The sequence below is a fragment of the Cherax quadricarinatus genome, chromosome 21, assembly GCF_038502225.1.
Source record: "Cherax quadricarinatus isolate ZL_2023a chromosome 21, ASM3850222v1, whole genome shotgun sequence".
Taxonomy (NCBI): Eukaryota; Metazoa; Arthropoda; class Malacostraca; order Decapoda; family Parastacidae; genus Cherax; species Cherax quadricarinatus.
Genome location: NC_091312.1, coordinates 8,973,431 through 8,993,430, shown reverse-complemented (window position 1 = coordinate 8,993,430; position 20,000 = coordinate 8,973,431). Strand labels below are relative to the sequence as shown.

General features: G+C 43.3%; 1 protein-coding gene across 50 annotated transcripts in view; it reads left to right on the top strand.

Annotated features, from left to right (window-relative positions):
* shot (dystonin-like protein short stop) overlaps positions 1 to 20,000 on the top strand; it is a 956,738-nt gene that overhangs the window by 645,159 nt on the left and 291,579 nt on the right. Inside the window, exon 1 of one of the 50 annotated variants that reach the window (XM_070087201.1) lies at positions 2,535 to 3,092. The exons of the other annotated variants lie outside the window; for them this stretch is intronic. Coding sequence (XP_069943302.1) covers positions 2,700 to 3,092 — 393 coding nt within the window. The 5' untranslated portion in view covers positions 2,535 to 2,699. Of the gene's footprint in view, positions 1 to 2,534; positions 3,093 to 20,000 lie in introns of those variants that run through there. 50 annotated transcript variants of the gene reach the window in all.

Genomic DNA, 20,000 nt, shown 5'->3' with positions numbered 1-20,000 from the left:
ATGTTAAAAGGGGGGAGGCGAATTGTCTGTATATTTCTTAAATCGTTTAGTATAAGTTGATTGTTGAGCGCTAGGAGTGGTGAAAGTTGCGCTTGCGCGCGCCTTGTGTGTGTGTGTGTGTGTGTGTGTGTGTGTGTGTGTGTGTGTGTGTGTGTGTGTGTATGTGTGTGTGTGTGTGTGTGTGTGTGTGTGTGTGTGTGTGTGTGTGTGTGTGCTCACCTATTTGTGGTTGCAGGGGTCGAGACTCAGCTCCTGGCGCCGCCTCTTCACTGACCGCTACTGGGTCCTCCCTCTCCCTGCTCCATGAGCTTTATCATACCTCGTCTTAAAACTTTGTATGGTTCCTGCCTCCACTTTATCACTTGCCAGACTATTCCACTTCCTAACAACTCTGTGGCTGAAGAAATACTTCCTAACATCTCTTTGACTCATCTGAGTCTTCAATTTCCAATTGTGACCCCTTGTGTGTGTGTGTGTGTGTGTGTGTGTGTGTGTGTGTGTGTGTGTGTGTGTGTGTGTGTGTGTGTGTGTGTGTGTGTGTGTGTTGGTGCAGTCATTGTCCATGTATGTTAAGCCCTCTCCACACTCACCATGATAGTGCTTTTCCCACTACCATCTGTATAGAAAAAGCACCTTTGTCCTGAACATAAAGGGACCTCGTGCTACTCTAAACGTTTAGAAAAATACGTAGTATCATTAACAGTATTTTTGCCCGGAGGAAGTATGTCCACGAACACAACATTAGGTCAAGACTGGCGTTAGACATCGTCCCTGAGTGTACACACACTAGTGTAATACACTCCAAAAGATGTCTGCTCCCCAACGTAACAGTTCGACCCTTGCATGCTGCGTGCATGCAAGAATGCCGTCTTCTGATTTAGATAAGTTAACGCTAAATAATTGCAGTCTCTTACTTTCCCCGCGACACATTACACAAGATTTGTGTCACCGCCGGAATCACGTTTAATTTTCTATTGATTTTAAGGGACATTTCCTTCCAATGATTTTTGTGACTGGACTTGCATTCACTAAAACACTTGATTGTTATTTTTGTGTGATGAGTGAGACGGTGGTAGAGACGTGTTGGAGACGGGCGGTGATTATGACGTGTTGGAAAGGGGCAGTGGTGGTAGATGCACTCATGACATTGAGGGAGACTTAAATAACCATAGACAAGAGGGTCAGTAAAGGCGTGGGCAAGCATCATTGCGTGCGGCTAGCATAAACAGCCTGGTAGCTCAGACCACCAGGCTGACGATACTTGAGAGCGACTGAAGGTACTCAGGTAAAGGCCGTGTGTGCCTTGGGTAAGTGTCGCTGTGTAGACGTAGGTGCAATATCGCTAGAGGCGTGTGGGCATGGGCAGCAGTATCGCTAGAGGCGTGTGGCCGTGGGCAGCAGTATCGCTAGAGGCGTATGGTCGTGGGCAGCAGTATCGCTAGAGGCGCGTGGTCGTGGGCAGCAGTATCGCTAGACCGGCTAGAGGCATGTGGTCGTGGGCAGCAGTATCGCCAGAGGCGTATGGTTGTGGGCAGCAGTATCGCTAGAGGCGCGTGGTCGTGGGCAGCAGTATCGCTAGAGGCATGTGGTCGTGGGCAGCAGTATCGCTAGAGGCGCGTGGTCGTGGGCAGCAGTATCGCTAGAGGTGCGTGGTCGTGGGCAGCAGTATCGCTAGAGGCGTATGGTCGTGGGCAGCAGTTTCGCTACAGGAGTATGGTCGTGGGCAGCAGTATCGCTAGAGGCGCGTGGTCGTGTTTAGGAGTGTCGATTGAGGTTTGGTAAATGTGTCACTGAGGGGTGTGGGAGTGGGCAGGTATGTGGGCGTGGCCAGCAGTATCACTTGCGGCGTGGGCAGGCGTGTGGGCGTGGGCAGGAGTGTTACTAGAGAAGGATCTTGTACCCCTAGGATGGGGGACTTGTGCCCCTGGAGGGGAGTGAAGGCAATGTTCTCTTGGGAGGGGTCATGTGGTACCAGGGATGAGGGGCACACATTGGTGTTCACTGTGGGAAGGGGTTGTCATACAGAGGTGTTTGTGCGGCTGCGGAATCTTGATCTTAGTACAAGGCAGAGTTGCACCCACGTTATTATGGGTCGCCCACATTACCGGCCCAGGCAGCGGAGAGGGCGGCGTGTGTGGGCGTTGTAGGCATGGAGCTGGGGTAAGGATATTTCGTTAAGGAAAAGTGGGTATTTGAGCCATCAAATTGCATAATACTAACCTTCAAATGAAAGGAATAAATATACATAGAAAACGGTGCGTTGGTCACCTTTCCACCTGAGATGTAGGCCGGGGGAGAGGGCGTAAGTGGCATGGGGAAGGGGTGGGGGTTTTGCAGGTGAACTAGAGGACACATGGCTGGATTTTATTCATTATTATTCTCGTGTATTGACATTGTATGAGGCAGTGTAGGGAGAACTATACCACTGTGACGTGCCCAGTTGAGGGTGAGGCTGGCGGTAAGACGGAGGTGTATTTGAGGTTAAGGGGTAAATAGTGAGAGAGTGGAGGCGGGAGCAGCAGGGTGGAGGTGGGTGGCTGGTGCAGGCAGGTGTGTTCAGTGTGGCTGCGGCGGCCCCAACACTATCACCACTGCTCGCCGCGCTCTCCGACGTGCCAAACCTCTCTCTCTCCACTGCCAACTAACCTATATGCCCTCTTAGTGAACCACTCTAAGTGATTGTGACACCAGTGTTAAACATGTATAGATTCCAGCGTAGCGGGGGCCCCGGTGGCCGCCTCTTCCTGTCGGGTACTCGGCAGGGAGAAGACAACGACGGAATGTCTGTGCGTTCAGGATCTCTAGCTGCCAACGACGATGACGTAGACCTGCACCAGGTGCTCACCCACCGTCGCCTGACGACGGAGACGCAGGCGAGCGGCCACAATAGCACCCGTGTAGAACGACGGGGCAAGATCAAGAGCACTACCACCAGGGTAGTGAAGAAAACAACGACGGTGACGCGGGGCGACCAACGCATGGTGGCTGAGGCCATACTTCGCACTTCAGACACTCATCAGGAAGATATCAACAACATCACGCCCCAGAGTGGCTGGCACACTAGAAACATCAAACGCCCTAAGATGCAAGCGGTAGGTAGAGCTGTGTATGTGGCAGCCACATGCAAGTAGTCTGGTCCTTCAGGTAGACACCTGACACCCTGGGCGTTTGACTCACCCTCTCACTTACAATACACCACCCAAGGAAGGATCATTGGACACAATCACGAATGCATACACAAATAACCCGCACATAAAAGAGAGAAGCTTACGACGACGTTTCGGTCCGACTTGGACCATTTACAGAGCCACACTGTGACTTTGTAAATGGTCCAAGTTGGACCGAAACGTCGTCGTAAGCTTCTCTCTTTTATGTGCGGGTTATTTGTGTATTGTTCCAGTCACGGTATTGTGCCTTTTTTTGTTACGAATGCATACAACAGTGCAATACAGTGTTTTGGAGGGAGGTAGAGGGAGTGCTATATCTCGGGGGTAACGTGTGGAAGGAAGTGTGACCGAGTAGGGTCGTAGGAGACAACTCTTCAACACCTGTCTCGGCGCTAACATTTCCTTCAAAATACAGGGCTGGCTTCTTCCTCAAGAAACATAGCAAAGTTTCTGTTCCTACAATGCAACTCCTATAGAGTAGGGCAGCTACACACTGCGGGTGTCTTAAATCTTGTTTAAAAACTGCCTTTTTCACATCATCAGGCTCCTTCATCAGTACCTGTATAATATACATTAAGTGATATGTACTCACTATTAATTTTCACTAGGCTTCATATAAATAATATTTTACCTTACGTAAAAACGTTTAAACACCCATGGAAACGTTTGATACAACTTAGAGGGCGTTGTCAGTTAGCTAAATGTGGGAGACTGAAGAACTGGTTTGGTCATATGTACGAAGGTCGTGGTGTTGGTGCAGTCATTGAACACCACCTGTGTGTTGATACATAATGATGCTACGGAACCTGGGCGCTAATCCAGTCTCAAGAGCACTGCATAAAGTCTTGACTTAATGATGTATAAGGCTCTGTTAATAGAACCTAATTCATTAATGCAGATTATAATTGTCCTTGAACATACACTTCAGATATATTGTAATATATGGTAATATATTCAGTATTTACTTATTCGCAAGGATAACTATCTGGACGCGTTTAAATCGTCAGCCGTGTATAAATTTCAACATTCTGTACTTGTTTGGTAGTGGAGGATAACACATTTTCTCACGTTATATTCAGTGATTATAGAAGCATGAGCATGTGGGTTGGTGTAGGAGCGACTTACGTACTATTCGCCGCGTACTCTCCAAGTTGTATTTGCGAGACTTGGCTCCTGGTCCCGCCTCCTAGACTACTTTCATCAGCATCACTCATTTCTGTACTCTTGGGGCTTATCATATCTAATCTTGAATCTTTTTTATATATTTTATTTAGAATGACAGTACATATACAGAGTACATACGTACATACAATTATTAACATGGTACATCAATAAGGTACAAAGAGAAACAGTAATTTACTGAAGGAGAGTACCGTACTCAAACACCTTCAAATTTTTTTTACGATAAGGTATCTAATCTTGAATCAGTGTATTAAGTTTGCTTCCACTGCCTCATTCAAGTCATTCTCCTTGTCAACCACCTTGAGAGGAAACTAAAACATCCCTGGCATCTTTTTGACTCGTCTGGATATTTAGTTTCCATCTGTGTCTCCTTGATCCTGACCCTCTTAATTCATTCTGCCCTTATTTACTCCATCAATTTCCCTTAAGATTTTGTGTATCGTAATCATGTCTTCCCTTGACCTCTCCTTCATGATCATCAGACTCGGTACCTTCATTCTTACCTCATAGTGCATTCCTCTCAATTCTGGTACTATCCTGGTTGCAAACTTTCACGTACTTGACCAGGTGTGGGGCTCCATGCTGGGGCCGCGTACTCAGTGATACAAGTTCTGATTTTTTTGACTCACTGAATGCTATTATGAGATTTGCAAAAATAAAAAATGCGTATTCAGCAGACATGCAGTTTGTCTGTTTCTGGCTAAATGCTTGGTATTATATTCAACCCAGGTTCTTCACGTTCTTTCATATTTGTAACTGTGTGTGTGTATGTGTGGGTGTGATGGTTGGTTGGTAGATATGTATGTGTAGGAGTGATACAGGCGCGCGTGTGTGTGTGTGTGTGTGTGTGTGTGTGTGTGTGTGTGTGTGTGTGTGTGTGTGTGTGTGTGTGTGTGTGTGTGTGTAAGAACAAGTTAGGTGGCGTGAATCAGGAACGCCCATCCAGCAGGTCAGATTATCCAAACACGGAGGAGCATCATGGCCCTCCCCTCCCCCTCGGTTCCTTCCTTATATGACACTTGATGACGCAACTCCCACGCTGACGCTGTAGTAGTGATGTGTTGTCATACCACGCCGGCTCCCATGGGAGCTTCAGTTTATATATTGGGGTCCGTGGGAGTATTATCATACATTCTGTAGGGGTTATATATATGGGATTGTTTATGGGGGGTGGGTGAGAGGGCATGTAGTAGTAGTCGTCGTATGTATGCAAAGAGAGGACCGTTGTGGGAGTTGAGCTTCATCCCCAGTTGGCTGGAGGATGAAGGAAACATTACATGAAGAATATGGATATATAAATGTGTTTTGGTGGTGGGATGGGGGGATTGTAAGAGGATTATTATGCAAGCCACAATCATGTGGCCGTGGGGGCTGGAGAGGGAAGAGAGACGGGTGGACATCACAACACTTCACGCCAGGGTGTAGGCTAATATTTTTTTATTAAACAAAATTGGATTCATTATCAGTGTTCTTCTGTACAGTAGTTACTTCGTGTGGACAATAGCTATCTATGTTTTTTCTAGTCATATTCACTCACAAAGGTTAGATTTTGTACATCTAAGTAATGAAATATGTCAGTAAAGTAATAGGACACAAGTGCAACTAATGTGACATTTTATTGTGGCAACGTTTCGCTCTCCAGGAGCTTTATCAAGCCATTACAAACAATACATGGACACAGAGGGTATATAAAGGCTCAGAATGAGGTGCAATACTAGTGAGGTACCATTTCGATGTTCACTAGTGGTAGTAGTAGTAGTAGCGACAAAAGTAATACAATATGGTAGAGTAATTAATTCGTACATGAGTAAAAGGATATAAAAGCTATTACTTGGGTAACATAAAAATAGGTTGGACAAATATAGACTGGAAAGAGGCAGGTTGTTTCAGTGTTCACTCTCTGTAATGAAACAACCTGCCTCTTTCCAGTCTATATTTGTCCAACCTATTTTTATGTTACCCAAGTAATAGCTTTTATATCCTTTTACTCATGTACGAATTAACTGCTCTACCATATTGTATTACTTTTGTCACTACTACTACTACCACCACCACTAGTGAACATCAAAATGGTACCTCACTAGTATTGCACCTCACTCTGAGCCTTTATATACCCTCTGTGTCCATGTATTTTTTGTAATGGCTTGACAAAGCTCCTGGAGAGCGAAACGTTGCCACAATAAAATGTCACATTAGTTGCACTTGTGTCCTTTTAATTTACATATTGTCGGTAATTCTACCAACTTCATTGAAATATGTCAGCCTGAGCTGGGAGACTTCAGAAAGTGATGAGGATGTCGTCAACTTTCCACTTTGGAGTCAGTAGCTGCAGTATACACTTGTCAGGTGGGAAGGAGTAGCTTACAGCGCCTTCAACACCGTGCTCTTGCTTGATTTAAATATAGCATTTCAACTAAGTAAATTATATGAAAAGCTGTGATGAACTAGACTTCGTTTTAATTACTGGCTGCGTAAAAAACTGATTTAGTTTTTTAATTTATATTTATACTATTTTTATAAGAAAATAGTGAAATTTTTATGGAGTGAAGCTTCTTGGTTGCCAGGATGCACACACGCATGTGCTCTACGTCCATTTATTAGTACAGTTGTCAAAACCAATATGTTGCAAGAACTTGCAGTTTGTGATGTGCTAAATTTGGCTTAAATATATTTTAAAGCTTTGAGGATCATATATGTCGAAAACCCAGTCAGCAGGACATTAAAACTTAATTGAAATTACACTGAATGCACGAATCTGAATTATTTTATTTCTGGTCTCGGCTCTTTATCACTATTTTTTATGTAAATGTTCACTGTATACACAGTGTGTATCGTACACGTCTTTTAGTTCTCATTGCAACAACTGTGATTATTTTTTTTAACAAAATCATCCGTTATTTTTTAAATTAAATTTTTTCATTTTGTACTTAGTCTACATTAACGGCAATATTCATAAAAAGGACGCAAATTTTCTAAACTTAGTGAAATAATATTTAACAATAATTTTTTTTTATACTACACATTATCTTGTAAGCGCTGATCGTCTTAGTAGTGATCTGTGAAGGAGATCCACAACTTATATGAACATGGTTATAAAACTGATTGTAAAACTCAGAGGAACAAAACCATGTAATGCAGACCATCTTGAGTGCAAGTTGCCTAGCGGGGACAGTTCTGTACTTTGTTGGCATTACAAAACCTGTGGAACAAAATGAATATGCAGATGTAGGAAATGTTGCAGGGAATCGGTATCTAGATATCTGCACAAAAAAGCTGACCAGTTGAGTGCAGTCATCAAGAGAAGACACCTCTGATGGCACGTATCCTGAAGAAGTTGAGAAGCAGAAGGGAAGCAGAACCAACATCACAAAAATAAGACTTCGCTGTCAACACAGATCCTGTGATTAATTACCAATACAATATTTATGGATACTATACCTGAAGTCTTCATGTAGATAGTGTTGAATAATGCATGAAGCGTCTTGTATTCTACAATTGCAACGCTTATCTAACCTGTTAGCATGACCTACTTCGACAGATGGACTCTGCTCACTTTTGACGCCTTCTCCAGCTTTTTCACCTCACCTGTCTCCACTATATAACCTCATTTTATGTGCATATGCTGCGCCCTTATAAAGGCTGGTGGACTCAGCACATACCTCAAACTCCCTTTTCACGTATTCCACCGTTTTTCTCTGTATTGGATTGATAGTCACTGGTTGGCGAAACAGTTACCACAATAAAGATACTCAGGTGTTGCATCTGTCTTATCTTCTCGATTTTTCTAAACCATTAATACAAAGATTCGGGGAATATGAGTGAGCCACCGCAGTTAACAAAACCAGGATATTTATGGGAGTAAAATTGGTATGGTGTGCAGGATAGGTATGGGGGTAAGGTAGGTATGCGGGTCAACAGGCCTACTGCAGTGTTCCTCCTTTCTTATGTTCTTAAGTACGTGGTACATCAACCATCCCAAGGGCTTGTGGAGCCGTGCCAGGTAAAGAGGTCGGTGCAACTTTCCTGGCCCCAGTATTTTATGGCCGCTATTAGAATGGAAGGTTTGTTCAGTTCTCTTACCCCCCTCCCCCTTCCCTTCTTATTTTTATGGGTTAATTAGCGGAGGTTCCAGCTGGTGAGGGCGAGGGAATTGAACCCACTATGATTATTAGACAGGCCGTAGACCCGTGACAAACCAGGTCGCTACTATATTTTGGTAAAGAAAAAATGCACACCATGTTAATTCACATAGCTGCATACAAATCATGACAGTGAGCATACACATATACTAAGGTGTCCTCAGGCCACCAGTGGAGGGAGGTGGGTTAAGGGCATCATGGCTTGGGTCACGTCATAGGGCGACATCTGAACTTTTCCAGGATATCTGTTAGTTTCTTTTTTTTTCTTTTTCCTTAAAGGTTGTGGTGTAGAAGGCATCAGTCGTGTACCGTAAAGTTTGTGACCTCATGACCAGACATGCACACTTGCCCACACGCAAATACACTCAGGCCTTACATCAGTGTTTCACACATGACTTTCGGTATGATTCATTATATTAGAGTAATATTATCTACCCTTTAAAATCGGTCATATGTTTACCTGCAGATGTAATTACTGGTACAGAGTTTCTTTCTTTTGGGTGATGATCAGTACCTGTGATGAGGAGGATGGAAAACTGTTATGAAGGTTCGTTTATCTTGCAACGCAGCTGGAAGCCAGACTTCCCTACTGACTGCCAGGTAAACCAGCCTGATTGACTAAGCAACTACCCGACAAGCAACAGAAAATGTTTGAATGACCCTGAAAAAGAATAACTTTTTTGCAACATTTTTAGTGATTGTAAGTGCCCAGTTCTCGATCACAGTATTCACTTTTCATGGGTCAAGGGAAACATTAAGGAGCTTGGTGTATACATAGTGATTCAGAGTGTTTTTTGACAAGTTGCTTAATGTAAAGTTTACAGGCCATTGTCGACAGTTTTGCTTTAAAGCGTAGATTAGGAGACTGTGTAAGTAAAACGTTGATAATGGAGAGATGAGGGGAAAGGGTGGAAGTAATTATCATGTTATAAGTTTATGGGTGGTAGAGAAAAGTGGCTTGTGGTGTCTGCGCTGCTAGTACCGGCACTGGCACTGGTCGTAGTCGCTGGTCTGGGCTAACACTTGTCTCCACACACAGCACATCCATCATGGAGTTCCCTTGTCAGTTTAATATAAGCCAGAGGAAATTTCGTCGTAAATTAGGGAAGAGGTACACAGAACCGAGTATTTGCAGTTAACAGATTACTTGGGTATAGAGGTACTCCAAGGAACTTCGACTTCAACGTATATCCATGTAATTGTTTATGTAAAGTCAATGTGGAAGTAATGAAAAAAAATACGCTGTGTACTCACCTAATTGTGGTTGCAGGGGTCGAGACTCTGTGTGTGTGTGTGTGTGTGTGTGTGTGTGTGTGTGTGTTTAATGATGGGACAGGCATGAGTGGTCAGGTGTGGTGGAGGTGGTACAGTGAATGTGTGTCCCAGGATGCTGAAGGAGCCAGGCCAAGGAAAACTTGTGTTAGTGCTCGTCTTGATCCCTTGGTGACGTATCCCAGGGCTCCCACCTGTCTATACTCTCTTTACTTGTGTAGTGGTTTGTACCTGTGACCTGGTGAAGATCATCTAATTGTTTTGGAGGACGGGGTTAAACGGGATGGGAGGGAAATGAACCATGAGTTAATATGTTCTTGATCGTGACCTGCTTGTTAAGGGGTCGACTGGGGTGGCCTAACTGGAGGCATGGGGGGGGGGATCACGTTGCTGGTGGGTGAGGGAGGCTCCAGACTTGGCGAGAGTTGGAATCTACACCTGTGCCATAGCCTAGTCACTGACGCATGCATGCATACATGTACACACACACACACACACACACACACACACACACGCACACACACACACACACACACACACACACACACATATACACACACACACACACACACACACACACACACACACACACACACACACATTCACACATTCACACATTCACACATTCACACACACACACAGAGGTACGAGCTCATGGTTCAGGGAGAGTGACCTGGTAGCGACCAGTGAAGAGGCGGGGCCAGGAGCTTGGACTCGACCCCTGCAACCTCAACTAGGTGAGTACAACTAGGTGAGTACACACACACACACACACACACACATTCACACACACATGCACACACATGCACACACATGCACACACACATGCACACACACATGCACACACACATGCACACACACATGCACACACATGCACACACACATGCACACACATGCGCGCGCGCACACACACACACACACACACACACACACACACACACACACACACACACACACACACACACACACACACACACACACACACATTCACACACATTCACACACACACACACACACACACACACACACACACACACACACACACACACACACACACACACACACACACACACACACACACACACACACACACACACACACATACACACACACATACACACATACAAATATACATGCGTGTTTACATAAATACATTTGGTTGGAAAAAAGAAAAGTAGAATCTACTCGAAGGGATTAATTTTTCTCTTTACTGACGATGTAAAATTAACGAGAAGTATAAAAAGAGAGGAAGATCTAGAGGCTACAAATGTGATTGAACAAGTAGCTGCTAAAGTTTAATATAAATAAATTAGGGTAATGTAGATTAGAGAAAGTGAAGGAAGACTTGACGCAGAGTACAGCGTAGGAGGAAAGAAACCACAAATATCGGTGAAGGTAAAGGATCGGAGGTAAATGCCACACCAAACATATCACTTGAGGAAGACGATTATAATTATAGTATAGCAGCATATACAAACCTTAAAACGACATTCACGATCCTGATGAAAAAGTCCATCACAGCTCTATAAATGACACACATGTGGCCAGTTATTAAGTGGCCCCAGTGTGTAGCCATGGCAAGTACATGCAGAAATTGGAAAAGGTTCAGGGGTTTGTAACTATGTTAATCCTACATCAGAGGAAGTGAACTTCAGCGGGACGACGACGAGATAACAGCGTACCTAAATTTAACAGAATTTGATAAAGCAGATATGATTATACTGCTAGATTTAGGAGGCTCAGATCAAGGGATTACAGGTGGAAGTTGTAGACACAGTTTAGCCATATGGATATTAGGAAGTATTTTTTGTTTTAGTCTCAGGGTAGTTCAAAAGTGATACAAGTAGAGGGAGGAAGTGGTACAGGCGAACTCCATACACAGTTTCATAATTAGGTAAGACGAGGCCTAAGAGACCAAAAAGAGTAATACCATTCAAATCAGTGTAGTCTCCCCTATAGTTACCCTTACCTTTTAAACCCTAACGTAGATGTGTGAGGATGACTGGAGTCAAGTGTTGTTGGACTTCACGTAGGAAAGAGTGTGGCGTGGGCGTGTGGGTGGTGTGGTGGCAAAGGAGGCGTGGGGGTAAAGGAGGCGTGTGGGTGGCGTGGTGTTGGCTGCTTCGACGGAAGTAACGGCGGTGATGGTGGGGTCAGCGAACCGTCTCCACCCCCACCACCATTACTGTCTCCCCACCCACTGCAACCCAATCCACTCACCAAACCAACCAATCCATCCACGCAGTCACTGACCTATCTGCCCAATCACTGACTTATCTGCCCAGTCACCCACCTTCCCAAGCACCCACCTTCCCAATCACCCATCTCTCCCAATCACGTCCTCTCCCGCATAACGACCCACCTAATATCTAAACCACCCAGCTTTTCACCCACCTAACCAAACAACAAACCCATTTTCCAAGTAGTGATGGTGGCTGAGGTAGTGGCAGCAGTGGTGGAGGGGTTGTGATAGTGTGGGTGGCAGAGGTAGTGGTAGAGGAAGTGGTGGGGGAAACTTGACCCAGTACCCCTGGCACCGTTCATTGTTGATGTCGCTTCTCACCATATTGGTAACATTCCCGCTTCCGGTGGGCGCCGCGACCACGTGTAATTGTTAGTTTACAGGGTTAAGCTCTAGCACTCGAGCTCCCCATTAGCCATCGACGGAGGTGAATTACCTTTATGGTATTTACAATATGTCTTAACCCCTGATACAGGTGTCAGTGTCCAGTAACTGACGTGTTGGGGATCGAACCTTGGCTTAGTTATCTGGTTTCTCGCTGGTGTCCAAAGGTGCACATGAATGATGAATATTGTTGTTGTTGTTGTTGTTATTATTATTATTATTATTATTATTATTATTATTATTATTATTATTATTATTATTATTATTATTATTATTGGGAAACGATAAACCCATAAACGCCATACAGTGCTTAGAAAATAAGAATTTAGGTTCAATTCAATTAAGGTCAGGTCCAATTCTTTAGATCAAGAGCCCTTTCGCCGGCGGTGGCTGCGGCTTCTTCAGTTTTAATATTTACCTTCATGATACACCAGTCACTCCTTTGTGAGTTCACTTGTCACCACACCTTCGTGTTTCTCATCCATGGTAACTATAAGAAAACCTTTGGTAGAAATGTTTTGCAGCATCTTGTGGTTTACATTGGTACTGGGCTACAGCATGGATCCTCAACCTTATCATTTGTAGGGCCTCATCTGAGCACTCAGTCATGAGGGGTGGCCACAGTATCAATGCAGATCCCAGTGTCATAGACGCATATTTGCTGTTGCCACTGTTCAGGATAGAATATATTTGTATTTTTATTTTAAACACCTAGGGCTCCAGTTGTGCTTCTTAAGAGCTGCGTGCGCTTTACAAGTCGCAGGTTGTGCATCACTGATCTAGGACACTGATTAGGAGCTGCTAGTTGTAGGCAGTAAGCCTACGTGCTTTATTTCTCAGACTTTCCACTAGAGTGAGTTACTTTTGAGGCCTAGTTCCTAAAGTTCACACCAGAGGTCAGGCATCGAGGTAGACCTACCCGACTATGCCTCCCTCTATCTCTCTTCGACCTACGATCCAGTCGTTAACACCTCTCCTTGACTCAGGCTATCTCGTTGTTCTGTCCGCCTGTGTAGCCCACATTCTTTGAATAAAGCCCCCACTAGTCTATTTACGTTTGTCTCGACCTTCCACACTACCCTAACAACGCTACCAGCAACCTGAAAGACAAATAAAATACTACAAATCCTCCAGCTTTTCACAGAGATGTAATTGGCGGCGGCGTGTAGGATAACACAAAACTGGGGGAGAAACATAACGGAAGCAATAAGGAAAGACTATACCAATGCAGGATTAATAACTGAGATATTTTGAGGGCCGGTGTGGAGCGGCGAGGCTTGGGGATGGAGGATTGTATTTTATGGAGCGCCAAACCCTGTGGGTCGTTCAGAGCTGAGGAAGGAGGGACTGGTGTGTACTCCCCTAGTTCTCCTTAGTCGTGTTTGCGAGGGCAGAATATGTAAATAAAATGGTAGAATGTATCGACAGTATATAAGGCATAATATGCGAGTCATGACATTTTAGGAAGAATTTTCGTCCACTAGGGACGAATAATAGTTTCTCTCCCCTCCTCTCTAACACTGTGGACCGATGTTACTAATTCATGGTCTCCAGGGCCCAATTATTCGTGTTCTTACCTGGAGTCTACTTGGATGTTATTCCGGGGATCAACGCCCCCGCGGCCCGGTCCACGACCAGGCTTCCCGGTGGATCAGGACCTGATCAACCAGGCTGTTACTGCTGGCCGCACGCAGTCCAACGTACGAACCACAGCCCGGCTAATCCGGCACTGACTGTCCAGCTCTCTCTTGAAGGCAGCCAGGGGTTTATTGGTAATTCCCCTAATGCTTGGTGGGAGGCTGTTGAACAGTCTTGGGCCCCGGACACTTATAGTGTTTTCTCTCTTAGTGTACCAATGGCGCCCCTACTTTTAATTGGTGGTATTTTTCATCGCCTGCCCAGTCTTTTACTTTTGTAGGGAGTGATTTGTGTGTGCAGCTTTGGGACCATTCCTTCCAGGATTTTCCAAGTGTAGATTATATCTCTCTCTCTCTCCTGCGTTCCAGCGAGTACAAGTCAAGTGCTTCCAAGCGTTCCCAGTAGTTAAGGTGCTTGACAGGACTTATACGTGCAGTAAAGGATCTCTGTACATTCTCTAGATCTGCAATTTCACCTGCTTTGAACGGAGATGTTAATGTACAGCAGTATTCCGGCCTAGAGAGAAGTGATTTGAAAGGGATCATCATTGGCTTGGCATCCCTCGTTTTGAACGTTCTCATTATCCATCCTATCATTTTCTTTGCACTTGTGATCGTGGCACTGTTGTGATCCTTGAAAGCGAAATCCTCAGACATTACTACTCCCAGGTCCCTTACATTATTTTTCCACTCTATTGTATGGCCAGAGTTTGTAGTATATACTCTGTTCTAGTTATTATCCCCTCCAGTTTTCCGTAACAGAGTAGTTGGAATTTGTCCTCATTGAACATCATATTGTTTTCCGTTGCCCACTGGAAAACTTTGTTTATATCTTCTTGGAGGTTAACCGTGTCCTGAATAGATGACAGCCTCATGCAGATCCTAGTATCGTCTGCAAAGGATTATACGGTGCTGTGGGTTACATCTCTGTCTGATATGAGGATGAGGAACAGGATGGGGGCGAGTACTGTGCCTTGTGGAACAGAGCTCTTCACTATGGCAGCCTCCGATTTAACTCTGTTGACCCCTACTCTTTGTGTTCGATTGGTTAGGAAGTTGAAGATCCATCTCCCCACTTTGCCAGTTATTCCTTTAGCACACATTTTGTGCGCTATTACGCCATGATAGCACTTGTCAAACGCTTTTGTAAAGTCCTTGTATATTACATTTGCATTCTGATTTTCTTCCAGTGCATCCAAGGCCATATCATAGTGATCCAGTAATTGTGAAAGGCAGGAGCGACCTGTCCTGAACCCATGCTGCTCTGGATTGTGCAGTTTTTGGGAATCCAGGTGGTTTGCAATCTTGCTTCTTAGCACTCTTTCAAAGATTTTTATGATGTGGGATGTTAGAGCTATTAGTCTATAGTTCTTAGCTAATGCTTTGCTGCCACTTTTGTGGAGTGGGGCTATATCTGTTGTTTTAAGTGACTGTGGAATTTCACCCATGTCCAAGGTCCTCCTCCATAGTGTACTTAGGGCACGTGAGAGGGGTTTCTTGAAGTTCTTTATGAACACAGAGTTCCACGAGTCTGGGCCCGGGGTTGAGTGCATGGGCATGTTGTCAATGGCTTTTTCAAAGTCTATCGGAGTTAGGGTAATGTCGGAAATGTGGCATACATTTATGGAGTTTTGAGGCTCATTCATGAAGAAATCATTTGGGTCGTCGATCCTCAGACTGATTAGTGATTCAGTAAACACAGAGTCGTACTGGGATTTCAGTATTTCACTCATTTCCTTGTCATCTGTGTAAGTCCCGTCCTGTCTGAGTAAGGGTCGAACACTAGATGTGGTATTTGCCTTGTTTTTGGCACACGAAAAGAAATATTTCGAATTTCTTTCAATTTCACTAATAGCTTTAATTAAGCTCCTCCTGTCTCTCGTGGTTCCTGTAAGAGTCCTTTAACTTAAGTTCGATAGTTTCCACTTCCCTGGTCAGCACCTTCTTCCATGTATCAGATATTCTAGCGTTCCTGAGGAGCTCAGTGACTCTTCGTTGTCTTCTGTAGAGGGAGTGTCTTTCTCCAGTTTACTCCTGCTCTTCTTCTTTCTTAGGGGAATATGCCTAGAACATGCTTCAGGTGCCAGGAAGTTGATCCTTTCAAGGCACTGGTTTGGATCCATGTTATTTAAGATATCTTCCCAACATGTTTCATTTAAGACATGGTTTACCTGGTCCCAGGTACATGCATTTTGCTGATCAGGACCCCTGTGCATGTAAGTCTAGACTTTGATTAGATTGTGATCGGAATTAGTTGTTTTTGATATTGTTATGTCTCTTACCAGGTCCTCATTATTTGTGAAGATAAGGTCAAATGTGTTTTCTAGTCTTTTTGGCTCCACTATCTCCTGGCGTAAGGTGTGTTTATTTATCACAGAGACTTAGTAGCTCATGTGTGTGTGTGACCTTTCATCTGCGCTACCTCCGGGGATTGTTTCAGCTATAACATTATTTGCTACATTCTTCCATTTTGTATGCCTTAGGTTGAAATCACCAAGCAGTAAGATGTTTGGGGATGGAGCTGGAAGGTTTTCCAGACAATAATCAACTTTCAGTAGCTGTTCCTTGAACTGTTGGGAGGTTGCATCTGGTGGCTTATATACAACCACAATGACTAGGTTTTGGTTCTCGAATTTTATTGATAGAACTTCAACTACATAATTTGTGGTGTTCAGCAACTCCATGCAGATGAGGGACTCTTTGACATACAGGCCAAACCCCCCCTTGTTGCCTGTTCATTCTGTCGCATCTAAAAAGGTTGTACCCACTTATCCATATTTCACTGTCAGAGTGATTTTTTGTGTGAGTCTCTGTGAAGGCTGCAAACACTGCATTAGACTCCTCTAGAAGTCCACTGATAAAAGGTATTTTGTTGGTGGTGGATGGCTTAAGGCCCTGTATATTAGCAAATATGAATGAGGTTGTATTCTTTGTTTGTAGGGGGGATTTTGTTATTTGCATCAGTAGCTGTAATTCTGGAGGGCCATGGGTGGCCACTGTCTGCGCCTCCAGTCCAACAAGGCTCGAAGGTGGTGGACTGTTTTTGTTATTTCCTTCTATTTTCTTTTTCCGTTTCCTGTCACTAAAAAAAATCACCTGGAGTTGGGTTGTCGTAGCTACTATTGTTTGTCTTGTGGGGTCTGTGCCTCCTGGTCCCTTTTAGATGGTATGCAGGGCAGTTGATGTTGTAATACTGCTTCTGGAGGACCGAGGAGTGACACATTTTTGGGTGAAAGAAAGTACAGGAAGAAGAACGACACACTCCTTTAGACATGAGGTCGCTATATTTTTTTGGGATGCTCAAAGTTGCATGTCCCATTTTTTCCTGATATTCCATGCTTACAAATGCCCCAAGCATAATATTTGCACAATTTCACTTTTTTTTGGATAGAATTGTTGGGAGGTGTGTTGTCAATTTCTGCAGGTTATGGGACTTAAAGTGATGTGCTTGTTATTTCCGCCACATCTTCGTCTATTTGTAGACTTGCTGCCCCCTCCCGTTCTCATTATTTTCACATCAACATACACGGATTTTTAGGATTCGCTTTTCTCTGGCTGATTATTTACATGTTTTAAGAACAACAGGGTTCAAGTTCTGACTTTTTAGGGAACTCACTTGTAGTTTTTGCTCACTCTAGAACCTGTATTTATGTTGGTAGAATTACCTCTCTTGCTCTCACCATCTCCCTTCTGCCTTATATTATACAGATATTCTTATATCCACTTGAATATGTTAACTGTTACTTGTACCTGTTCGTCCAGTTTCTGTGGCAGCTTCTAGTGTAGTACCGTCTCGAATGCTTTTCCTGCTTTGTATTAATGAGATGATGAGATTTAATATACCTGAACCTGTGTTAGTTTTTCTATTGTGTGAGTGTGTTTCTTTCTGGATGTCCAAATGTTGTCTTTCTGAATGTGCAACTGTTGTCTTTGTGGATATCCAACTGTTGTCTTTGTGGATGTCCAACTGTTGTCTTTGTGGATGTCCAACTGTTGTCTTTGTGGATGTCCAACTGTTGTCTTTGTGGATGTCCAACTGTTGTCTTTGTGGATGTCCAACTGTTGTCTTTGTGGATGTCCAACTGTTGTCTTTGTGGATGTCCAACTGTTGTCTTTGTGGATGTCCAACTGTTGTCTTTGTGGATGTCCAACTGTTGTCTTTGTGGATGTCCAACTGTTGTCTTTGTGGATGTCCAATTGTTATCTTTGTGGATGTCCAACTATTGTTTTTGTGGATGTCCAACTGTTGTCTTTGTGGATGTCCAACTGTTGTCTTTGTGGATGTCCAACTGTTGTCTTTGTGGATGTCCAACTGTTGTCTTTGAGGATGTCTAACTGTTGTTTTCCTGGATGTCCAACTGTTGTATTTCTGGATGTCCAACTGTTTTATTTCTGGATATCCAACTATTGTGTTTCTGGATGTCCAACTGTTGTATTGCTGGATGTCCAACTGTTGTATTTCTGGATGTCCAACTGTTTTATTTCTGGATGTCCAACTGTTGTATTTCTGGATATCCAACTGTTGTATTGCTGGATGTCCAACTGTTGTATTTCTGGATGTCCAACTGTTGTATTTCTGGATGTCCAACTGTTGTATTGCTGGATGTCCAACTATTATATTTCTGGATGTCCAACTGTTGTATTTCTGGATGTCCAACTATTATATTTCTGGATGTCCAACTATTATATTGCTGGATGTCCAACTGTTGTATTTCTGGATGTCCAACTATTATATTTCTGGATGTCCAACTATTATATTTCTGGATGTCCAACTATTATATTTCTGGATGTCCAACTTGTATTTCTTGATGTCCAACTGTTGTATTGCTGGATGTCCAACTATTATATTTCTGGATGTCCAACTGTTGTATTTCTGGATGTCCAACTATTATATTTCTTGATGTCCAACTGTTGTATTTCTGGATGTCCAACTGTTGTATTTCTGGATGTCCAACTATTATATTTCTGGATGTCCAACTATTATATTTCTGGATGTCCAACTATTATATTTCTGGATGTCCAACTATTATATTTCTGGATGTCCAACTATTATATTTCTGGATGTCCAACTATTATATTTCTGTATGTCCAACTATTATGTTTCTGGATGTCCAACTGTTATTTCTTTCATAAACTTTTTTATTATCTTAAAACAGTACACTTTTCAGAAAAATTGGTCTATAGTTCATTACTTTCTGTATATTTCCTTCTTAGTATATTGGACTCACATAGAACAGTCACATCCTCCATGTGGGTTCGCCCAGTTTCTCTTGATCTCTTTCTTACAATATCCTATGCAATTACTTATGCCTTTGAGCGTCATACCTTTGTTGTTTCCTCAAGAGCCCCTTCATTTATTGCTTTGTCATTTTTAATTAATATCTTTCTTGTTAAACGTCAGTGTTTGTTAAGTGGGATATTGTCTCCTCTTTTCTTGTATTATTTATGAACCTTTGTTTTAAAATTATCTTTCATCACTCTTTCAAAGGAAAGTTACTGAGGTTATCATTTATCATTCTCATACAGAACCAAGAATGAATATAAATGGATCATGAATATAAATGGTATATGTATGCCATTTATATTCATTAAGGATACGTTTCACTCGCCATGAGCTTTATCAAAGTTCCCTACGATCTCTCTCTCTCTCTCTCTCTCTCTCTCTCTCTCTCTCTCTCTCTCTCTCTCCATTGTTACTTGACTGGTTTAGATGAATTACTGCTATTCTAAATTTTATTTAGGTCTGCCTTACTCGCACTTTTTAAGTGATCAATTGTTCATAAATAAGAAGAGAGGTGGCAGAATCTCTCTTATTTACACAATAACGTTGATGAGAGAGTCCTGGCGTGAGATCTGAAGCTCTTATCATCGTTACTCTCACATGTACCTCGTTTGTATTATCTGTTTTCTTTTACATTCTCACTTGTTATTGTGTACTTTTTATATTGTTCTTTTCGTACATCGTTCTTGTTTTAAA